Here is an 11,218-nt window from a genome sequence, read left to right on the forward strand (position 1 = left end):
TGTGTGCAAAGTTTAGCATACTAAACCTTTCCTTGCTCCTGAGAAATCTATCAACTATCAGGATATCAGCTAACTGAATTTTAGTGTTTTCAGACTGTTAATTAGCTGATATCCTGATAATTGATAGATTTGTCAGGAGCAAGGAAAAGTTTAGCGTACTGGGCCGTGAGCCTGTACTGTAATAAAATATCCGAATATCTGCTGCAATATTAAAAAATGCTTAAATAGGTGCAAAGGTGCTCTATTGCAAAGTGATTCTTTATTCCAGAATGAAAATTAACATCATTTCAAACATTCAAATGAAAAGATATAAAGTACAAATATTCATTTATATTTACAGATTTCAAAAAGGAGAAAATGTGTCAGATTAAAGTGCTTTAGGGATACGGTATTGCACTCATATTGCAGGCATTTTACACGATATCTTGAATAAGGCAATATTTTGTGTTCTTGGTGTAACACCCCCCGACACACACACACACACACTCAGTGTTTCACCAAAAAAGGAACTATTAATCACAGTAGGTACAAAGAGCTCTTATTCTGTCCACTAGTGAACAAAACCTGAGCTTACAAAACAGGAAACAGTAGAAAGACAATGTTATATATGTGATTCTGTCCAATGATATGTAGAAATAGCAGAGGTTTATGAATGTGAGGAGGAATAAATCCCCTGTTGATGTGTTTATCTCAGTAATAAAGACTTTAACACCACAGACTTTGCACTGCAGTGAATGTGATACTAGCAAAATCAGGTTTAGCATAGGCAGAGATCTGTCAGGAAGATCTGACAGAGATCTGTCAAAAAGTCAGTATACAAGTATTTATTCACACTCTGCACTTTCTTCAGCACCTCCTGTTGTCCGAGTGCTCACATAGATTTGTTCTTTGTGTTCAGGTTCATCAGAATGCTTGGTTTTTCCTCCATCACACGCACCACCAGGTTATCAATGTATTGCTCCAGTTCCTGGATCCTGGTATCACGCTGTGAAATCTGTTCCTGTTGCCGCAATGCCAGAGAGATCAGCTCAGCCTGTGTCAACTGAGAATACGGACCTTTCATCACCGCTTCTACAGCCTGAAAAAAACACACACACACACACGCACACACACACACACACAGTTTTATTATTATCTTATGAGGATCCTCCACAGTCATTCTGCATTCACAGTCTACTTCTTAACCTAGTTTTAACCTTAATGTCAGTAAGCAAAAGGAAAACTTTAGTTCTATATTCATTATATTCAATTATATAGTAGGTTGCGATACTCAGCAAGCAAAATCCAGTAGATGTGTTAAAACACAACAATTGGACTGTTATTTTAGTTATTATTTACTATTTACTTATGTATTATAGCTTTCCAAGGTAGAAGTATTAAAAACACACAATTTAATTCTGGCACACACCGAGTATAGAATAACGGAAACCTGGATTTTGTCGCAAGAGCAGTAAAGTGCTTCTTATGACTGAACATTACACAGTCAGAAAATATTTAACAGGCTATACAAAAACACAATTGGCTAGTTTTACTTTAAGTACACTAGTTATTAATGTAATCAGATTTCTCACTATTTACATGCTGACTTGGACATAAATTCATTAACTACATTATACAAAAATACATTACAACATTGCATTAAGTTTTCATTCATCCATTCATTCATTTACATTTATGTCAGAAGCAGTACCTTTGTATTGGGCTGAGTTTTGTCAGTTACTCTAGATTCGTGAGTTTCAGGCTGTTTCTGTGCAGTGCTCAGGGGTTTCACAGCATGCTGCCTGTAGATGGACAGAACAGGACTGTTAATGTTCTTTCAGTGGATAGCATTTATTCATGTGACACAGCTGACATGCACAACAGGGTCACACCAAGTTATACAATATACTGTGATCTTCATCAGGAATAGCGCATTATTACAAAAGAGGGTTATTCCCAGAGATGGCAATCATCAATTTGTTCACCAGACAAATGTTTGAACAGTGGTGAATAAAAAAAAACGTGCTGACTGACTGACAGATAAGTTCCAGGTTCAAATGATAGAATTTGAATGAAGCTATGTAGCTATTGTTTGTTTAATCTGGGCTGTAAAATCTGGACTAGGAAGTACATAAGAAGAAGTGCAGAAAGGACAAGAAGTGACTGGTAGACAATGATGACATCTAGGTTCCTACAGAAAAAAATCTGTTGCAGTTGTTCATTCATTCATCTTCTACCGCTTATCCGAATTATCTCAGGCGTCATCGGGCATCAAGGCAGGATACACCCTGGACGGAGTGCCAACCCATCGCAGGGCACACACACACTCTCATTCACTCACGCAATCACACACTACGGACAATTTTCCAGAGATGCCAATCAACCTACCATGCATGTCTTTGGACCGGGGAGGAAACCGGAGTACCCGGAGGAAACCCACAGGCACGGGGAGAACATGCAAACTCCACACACACAAGGTGGAGGCGGGAATCGAACCCCGACCCTGGAGGTGTGAGGTGAACGTGCTAAGCCACCGTGTTGCAGTTGTTATTAACTAAAATAAAGATGATTCAGCATTATGAGTTGTTTGGAGCATTCAGAACATAGTTTGTCCTCCAATAACTACAACACAGTTAGGCGTTTTCTCCACAGTGTCAAAAAAACAAAATAAAAAATTTATAAAATCTATCCCGGAGCTGGTTTGGAAGTGTGAATGTTGATTTAACTGTGTGAAACCAACTTGTTAAAATTGGGTCTAAATAAAAAATGTGTGTATGGACGGGGTATACATACGGGGTATTTTCACACCCCTAGTTTGAGGATTACTGTACACCACCATTGTACATCACCAAAACTAACTCTACAGAATGGTCTAATATTTACTACGGCTATATGGATGACTATTTGGAGGAATCTCACCTGATTACTGAGGTGGGAGCAACTTCTTCCCTTACTTCACCTGCATCATTGGGTACCACTTTACCCAACCTAGAACCAGAACCCGTCTCCACCAACCCGGAAGCACAAGGTCTCATGACTTGTGATTTATCATGAAGTGAATTGAACGTTGAGGATGAAACAGTGGATAATGTAGGAGCGTTGTTTGCAGGTGTCTCCATACTAGAAACAGTTGCGTTCTCTTGGGCTTGGTCAAAGTTAGTCTTATATGTAAGACCTTGCTGCTGGTGTTGTGTGCTATGATCTCCAGTTCTTTTGGGTTTATTTGGAGGAAGAGGAGCTCTAGGCTTTCTTTGGGATCTTTCCATGGTTGGCAGTCCTTCAGTTCTGCAAACCAGAGGTTCTGGAAACAAATCCCAATTGGCAAGTGATGGAGCATTTGGTTTTGCAGTGTCGGGCTCAATTATGTGCTTCAGACGTTCTTCTTTTTTTGACAGTTCATCAGTAAGGTCATCTCTGACATCTTCGAGTGTAATATCTTTTGGTGGATTATCTTTGCTACTAGAAGCACTTCCTATTTTTTCAAGGTGAGAAGTTCTTTCTGTTAGGATATTGCCAAGATCTTTAGACGCAGATATCCCACTTCCTGGTTTTGGTGCTGGTCTCTTGTGTTTTACAGGCACTGGTTCATCACATGTGAATGGATTAGTAACAACTTGATTGTCATCTTGAGAGACTGACAAGACATTGCTCTCATGCGGTCTCTCTTTCCTTGCTCCTAGATCAAAGCCTGCTTTGACGACCCCTTCTCTGGTCATCTTCAGCATACCTGGTGGTTGAGGTGCTTGACGTTTTGAGACTTCTTTTGAATGGGAAAGCTGTTTAGGAACACCTCCGGAGGCAACATTAGTTCCTGTCAATTGCGGGGGTAATGGGGCATGTCCTTTTTTAGCAGTTTTCTCTTCAATGCTGATAAAAATGCCGGCATCTAAATCGTCGTCCAAAAAGGGGTTGGTGTTTGCCATAGACGGTTGAGAGACAGACACACTTAGGAAGCAGGGCGTGAGTAAAAACAAAAAAGTAAGTGCTTTAGCCAGAGTATACAGTATACTTTTATACTGTGTGCATGACAGAAAATAGCAGTCTAAGACCTGTACGGTTTGAGAAAATGTCCAGGTCTGGAAATCTCCAGGTCTGGAAATTCTGTCATAGTCAGTCTGTAATGGACAGACATTTTGATTTTGCCTGAGACCTTCCTTTATAAACTGAAAGCTTTATATCTAGGCCACATTAGAGTGAAATAGGCATATAATGATGTTGAGGCATGTATTAGATAAGTAACTATTTACTACAGCTAGACAGACTTTTCTTTAATATTTACTATTAGCATTTGGCTCTTGTTTTATGCTCAGATCATCAAAACTGTATTTGTGGTAGATATTATGAAGACAGGTCCAGGCCATGTGATTTACTGATAAAGATCTATGACCTTAAATTCTGTGAAGGTTTTGAGTCATTGGAATCTTTAAATCCGTGAATGTTAACTGGGTTAATCTGACAGTTTTTAGTCAGAGATAGCACTCAAATATCTAAAAGATCAGTGTGAATATGCTAAAGACTCTCCAGCTAAAGTTGTTTGGATCTCATTATGAAAAGTGCTACATATTTAAAGCTGAACAAATAAAAGAAAGTATCTTTAATTAACTGAAAGTAATTGGCTTTGTTTTCATAACTATACCATAGTTCCAGTCTTGGATTTTGCTTTAAAGTATTTCATTAACAAAGTGAGATTCAGCCAGATTTGCCTTACTCAGTACGATAACTGAAGTAAAGTGTTTGGCATGAACAATATACACCATAGGTTTAATCGGTCCTCTATATAATGGTTTCAGGTGTGAAGTGGCAAAGGTGGCATGGAATACAAAAGTCAGCTGATGATTCTTAACAACAATGTAGAATTCATTGTTTAGCCTTTTAACACGTCTCTAGCAAGACCAGCTTCATTTTAATACTTGTACATTCATATAAATGTCTGTATAAAGTTGCTTAATCTTCCATGAGAAAAGTTTAAATGAAGTACTAAGAACTAAGAAGTCATCCTCCACCCTACCACACTACACCCTACTTCCTGAAGTCAGAATCTAGTTTATGAGGCTTTTAAAGTACATGAGTCAGAGGATTAGAATCGCCAGATCAGCTTTTTGGGGCATGCAGAGATTTCCTGTGGGCAGACTTCAGTTGTAAATCATTCCCTCAGTAAAAAAAACAACACAACAGGGAATGTTGGTAGGGGTTAGAAATACCTTACACATCAGCAGTCAGCATTAAACCACAGAGAGGAAAAAAAACAAGACAGACCATGACAAGGAGGGTTAAAAATCATTTATTTTGATTTGGTTAGTGTGTTATAATGATACTTTTAGCATTGTATCAAATTTTACTAGCGCTTAATGAATCACTATTTAACCAGAGTTCTTAATAACTCACCTGAATTAAAGGCTTGTAGAGAGACAAGTTTACACTCCTGTATGCAGCCATAGACTCTACTGAACCTACTGAAGGCCTACTGAATATTTCACAGAGGTGCTAAATATCGTCTTAGGACATGATGATCTTCTTAGAACTTTAATGAGATGCTCATGGCAGATTGGTGTTATATATCACTGCTGAAGAGATCAGATTCATGCGGTGTTTCTGACAACAAAGGCTATTTCTGGATCTGGTCCAGTTTTCCATGAAGCCTTTGCAGGAGTAAATAACTAACTAGCAGAAATGCACTTAATCCTCCCTGCTCCAGGGGCGCTGTATCACTGCTGACCCTGCACTCTGACCCCAACCTCCAAAGTTAATAAATGCAAAGAAAGAATTTCACCGTGCTGTAATGTATATGTGACAAGCAAATGCTTCTTCTTCTATGTGGACAATGTTGTTCTCTTTATTCCTTACAACCAAAAAAGTTTTTTATTCTTGAATTTTCCAATGACAACAGAGTCAAATATCACATTATTTAATTGGTTTCTGGTCTTTTAAGTGACCAGACAAACTGTCTAATAACCAAGAACTCACACATAAATATAATAAATGTTTAATATTAATAAGTTTCCACTACCGTGACAAAATGAGAAAATAATAAAATATAAAACCACAGATCAACTGGACATGCATCAGTGACGCCATGTGAAGAAGCACAGCCCTAACACTCTTATAAGACTCATAACATCCATCCAACAAACCGTACTAGAGCTGAAATAAATAAAACAAACTTGAAATGTTCACAGAAATTTATTTGAGGGTAAGTTGCCCACAAAAGGCCGCTTTTCCCCCCCCAAAGTCAGCCTGTTTGCAGATTCGAAAACAGTGAAATTAATCATTTCAGTTTGTTTCTGTTTGGTTTCACAAAGCACAAATTAAATCTGACAGGAAAAAACTTTAACTGAGGGGGATGTGGGAAAAGGACAGGACTGGAAAAGTACGCACAAAAGTGCTTTCTTCATTTGTCACTTCTTGCAGTCAGATTTGATTGGGTTTATATCAAGGTGTGGACAGAAAGCACCTCTTTCACAAGCAGAGCGATGTAAAGAGGTGGTTTTGGTCCATAATTATGTGCAATTTCTGTGATCACACCCATCCAAAAAAACAGACCAGATATTACCAAAGGGATCACAGTTTGATTCAAAGTACTGAGTGCTATATAGTATGTCAAAGCGCTCCTGGCTTGTTATAAGCTCAGCTGTGTTACACAAGTGCACATGCAAATACTAAAGCTGTTAGGATACAAGATAAGCTTTCTAATGAGCATAACAGCATTTTTTGCCTAAAGACACAAAACACCATGCAGAAATGTGTGTTTTCATCCACCTTTGTTTAGATAAATTATTACATTCGAACCTGAACCGGGAATCACGTTTACCTTTACACCGACATATCACAGTGTGATATGAAAAAGAAAGTGTGTGATAAAGGAGGATGAAAACACAGTGTTTGTAATAGATGATAAGTGAACTAGTTACTAGTTAGTAATCTATTTACACTAGGTGTTAGTTGCACTAGACTGAGTTTAACAGCAGTAAAGAATTCAAAATGTACATACGGTTCTGGCCTAAATGACTCCAATAGTGATTTTCAACACTGCACCTAATAGGGTATTATATATGTGTGTGTGTGTGTGTGTGTGTATATATATATATATATATATATATATATATATATATATATATATATATATATATATATATATATATATATATATATATATATATATATATATATATATGGTGCCTACTACTGCAGTTATTAGGGTGCTAAATAATATTTCACCTCAGTGCATTCTACTGCATTTAATAGGGTGCTAAATAAGAACGTCTCTGGTGCATACTACTACTAATAGGGTGCTAAAAACTACTGCATTTTGTAAGGGGATAAATACTATTTCACTTCAGTGTATACTACTATATCTAATCGAGTGTTAAACTACTGCAGCTAAATAATACACTATTTTAGTTCAAACTACTGCACATAGTGGGCTTCTCCAAAATACTTGCTCTGGTGCATACTACTTCACATTGTAGATTGATACTCTGCTTGTTGCATACTACAGTACTAAGTAGAATAGTGTTTAATTTGTGTTATTTATTAAACAAACACAAACACTAACCTTGGTTTAGCAGAGATTCTGGCTGAACGTGTGAAGTCAGTGGACTGGGAGATGACGCTCTCTTCAAATAAAGTTTCTTCCATTCCCAATCTCTCCTGCTCTTCTCTCATCTGTTTTTCCTTCTTTTTCCTTTCCTCCATCTCCATATTCCTTAGTTCCTGCTCCTCTTCTTTTCTCCTTTTCCTCTCTTTTTCTTCTCGGACTTGTTCTCCTTTTCGTTGTTTCTCCTTCTCTTCTGCTACTTTTCTCTCTTCTTCCTCCCTGGCTTTTTTCTCATTTGCTAACCGTCTCTCCGTCTCAATCCTTTTCTCCTCTCTCAGTTTTTTCTCCTCCGCCATCATTCGTTCTCTTTCTGCTCTTTTCTTCTCTTCCTTCTTCCTTTCCTCTTCAGCAATCCTCATCTTTTCGTCTTCCTCAGCCCTTTTCCTGTCTTTCTCCTCTGCCATCTTTCTCCTCAACTCTTCTGCCTCCACCTCTTTCTTTTTTTGTTCCTCCTCCAACCTTCTCATCTGTTCTTCCTTTTCTCTCTTCATCCTCATACTTTCTTCCTCTTCCAACTTTCTCTTTATCTCCTCTTTCTCTATCCACGACATATCTCTTTCTTCTGCATCTATTCTTCTCTGTTGTTCTTCCTTCTCCCTCTCCATCCTAATCCTCTCTTTTTCTTCCTCCTCCATCCTTCTCCTTTGTTCTTCCTTCTCTCTCTCCATCCTAATCCTCTCTTTTTCTTCCTCCTCCATCCTTCTCCTTTGTTCTTCCTTCTCTCTCTCCATCCTAATCCTCTCTTTTTCTTCCTCCGCCATCCTTCTCCTTTGTTCTTCCTTCTCTCTCTCCATCCTAATCCTCTCTTTTTCTTCCTCCTCCATCCTTCTCCTTTGTTCTTCCTTCTCTCTCTCCATCCTAATTCTCTCTTTTTCTTCCTCTGCCATCCTTCTCCTTTGTTCTTCCTTCTCTCTCTCCATCCTAATCCTCTCTTTTTCTTCCTCCTCCATCCTTCTCCTTTCTTCTTCCCTCTCTTTTTCTATCCTTATCCTTTCTTTCTCCTCTGCCATCTTTCTCCTTTGTTCTTCCTTCTCTCTCTCCATCCTACTCCTCTCTTTTTCTTCCTCCTCCAACCTTCTCCTTTCTTCTTCCTCCTTCTCTCTTTCCATCCTAATCCTTTCTTTCTCCTCTGCCATCTTTCTCCTATGTTCTTCCCTCTCTTTCTCCATCCTTATCCTTTCTTTTTCTTTGTCCTCCATCCTTCTCCTTTCTTCTTCCTTCTCTCTCTCCATCATTATCCTCTCATTTTCTTCCTCCTCCTTTCTTCTCCTTTGCTCCTCTTTCTCTCTCTCATGCCTTATCCTTTCTTTTTCGTCCTCTACCTTTCTGTGCTGCTCTTTCTCTTTCCTCATTCTCTCCTCTTCAATTTCCCTCCTCTTTTCTTCCTCCAGTCGTTTCTGTTCTTCTTCCTCTCTTGTCCAGCTCTCCTCTTCTTCCTCATTCTCCCCCTCCTCATCCTCCTCCATTTCCTGCACTTCTTCAGGCTGGTTTTGTTCTCTGTATACATGACTACCATTTATGCATATATCGGGCTGTTGCGGAGGATTCTGATTGGCCGAGCCAAAGGTGAGGTCACTATGATTGGATGCCTTGCTGTCTGTGCTTCCATTCCGCTTGTGTGTTAAAAAAGTAAATTTCTTCTTTTTCTTTCCTTGAAATAAGATAAAAAATCATTAATAAGAACACCAAAATAATTCTATAAATACATCGCTATATATTTAGTGTTTAGTAAATAAAAAATATCAGAATGAGATATTTCTTACCTTCTGAAGCGTCCACGTTGAGGCCTGAAGACGTGCTAGAGCTGATGGAGGAGTTTTTATCAGGAAGCGTCTTTAAAGAGGACATGGATTGAGACAGAGAGTTACGCTTCATGTTGGATTTAGGTACAAAAAGAGACTTTAGTTTGTTCTTCTTTTTCTCTTTTTTCGACTCTCCCTCCGTCTCTCCGTCCATCTCTCCCTCACTGTCAGTCAGAATCTGGGTGACCGAAGGCAAAATGGCGGAGGCTGAGTCGCTCAGCCCGTCTTTCTTTTTGCCCCGCAGTTTGTCCTTAAACTTTCCGAGGCGCGAGTGTGATTTGTCAGAGAGGTCAATCATGCTGACGCTCATGCTGCTCTTCAGGAACTGAATGTCCAGCAGAACCTCACCACGCGCCTTGTCGGCTTTCCCGGCCTTATTTAACAGCTTAAACCACCTGTAAGAGACAAGCAGCAGCACAACAAACTGGGTCAAATGGGTGAGAAAGGAAACATCCATCACTTCCCCAACTTACACAAAATGCTGTGTAATCCTTTGTTCTTCCTTCTCTCTCTCCATCCTAATCCTCTCTTTATCTTAATCATCCATCCTTCTCCTTTCTTCTTCTGTCTCTCTTTCAAACCTTATCTTTCTATGTTGTTTTTCCATCCCCATTTTCATCCTTATCCTCTTTTTCCTCATCCGTCCTTCCAACTTGTAATCCTTCTTTCTCTCTTTCAATCTGTATCCTTTCTTTCTCTTCCTCCTCAAAATATATTCTTTGCACTTTGATCTCCTTTTCCATTCTTATCCTTTCTTTTCCACACACACACACACACACACACACACACACACACACACACACACACACACACACACACACACACACACACACACACAGTTTAAAACGGTGTTCAAGTGAAATGTGCAGCTGTGCCATTTTTAGAGGACATAAGAACACAGGAAAGACCACATCCTGCTGATAAAGAGACTCAATACACATCATCATGCTCGAACAGAAGCAGCAGAACCACATTACTGAGTGCATCACTACGGAGAAACAACTCATCATGCATAAAACCCCAGAGAACCTGTCGCTGACGTATAATCCCAAACTGGAATGGGTGTGTGTTGTACACTCATAAGGGCGGCTTTATACTTGATTTAAATACACGCCTGTATGCAGCGTTCCTCTGGCACAGTGTCTGTGTGCGTCTTTAAAAATGAATGCTACAAGTGCACGTGGTGCAACACAAACAAATGGTGGGGGAAGAAGAACACTGTGATGAAGACAGAACAAAACTCCAATCGATTACTTTTTCAGAGGAAACTATGCACATTTGTGAACCAAGTCAATTAGCTTCACATTTTCACATCAAAATTATGTTAAAAAAAAAAAAGTTATGTTAATTCACATCAACATAACAAAAATCACTTATACACTCCCATCATATTATCATCATACTGTGTTTAAATGGTTACATATTTAGCTACAGCACACACTGTGAGCACAACCAGTACGGTCATTAACCATTACACTTTACATAGTAGATGCTTCGAACCTCGTTTCACTTATTCACAGAGAAACATGTTTTCCGTGACTCCCACAAACAGGAAGAAATAGAAAGCTGAGGTAGAACATTCCAGACAATCTGGTATCACGTACTGACATGCCAAGGTTTTAGGAGTGTTTCTGCCCCAATTATGCAACCTGGGAGTGCAGATTCAGCACAATCATCTAAAGGTCACTGGAAAATTCACACACACCCAGACACACAGAGGATAACTTTAGACTTCTCACTTTATGTACTTTTGCTGTTGGTTTCACTGTTTGTAAATTTCACAGCAGTTACTGAATAACAGAGTTTTAGATGAATAACTGAATAATAAACTGGGTTTAAAAGG

General features: G+C 39.0%; 1 protein-coding gene across 2 annotated transcripts in view; it reads right to left on the reverse strand.

The window, feature by feature from the left end:
* Nucleotides 1-831: 831 nt before the first annotated feature.
* rab11fip1b (RAB11 family interacting protein 1 (class I) b) overlaps nucleotides 832-11,218 on the reverse strand; it is a 17,555-nt gene continuing 7,168 nt past the window's right edge. The window contains exons 2-6 of one of the 2 annotated variants that reach the window (XM_060896665.1): nucleotides 9,337-9,770; nucleotides 7,532-9,224; nucleotides 2,899-3,924; nucleotides 1,691-1,781; nucleotides 832-1,078 (exon numbers count right to left, since the gene is read on the reverse strand). In XM_060896665.1, the coding sequence (XP_060752648.1) occupies nucleotides 872-1,078; nucleotides 1,691-1,781; nucleotides 2,899-3,924; nucleotides 7,532-9,224; nucleotides 9,337-9,770 (3,451 nt within the window). In that variant the 3' untranslated portion in view covers nucleotides 832-871. The remainder of the gene's footprint in view (nucleotides 1,079-1,690; nucleotides 1,782-2,898; nucleotides 3,925-7,531; nucleotides 9,225-9,336; nucleotides 9,771-11,218) is intronic. The other variant, XM_060896666.1, reaches the window with a different exon arrangement.

Source organism: Tachysurus vachellii, chromosome 20, assembly GCF_030014155.1.
Source record: "Tachysurus vachellii isolate PV-2020 chromosome 20, HZAU_Pvac_v1, whole genome shotgun sequence".
Taxonomy (NCBI): Eukaryota; Metazoa; Chordata; class Actinopteri; order Siluriformes; family Bagridae; genus Tachysurus; species Tachysurus vachellii.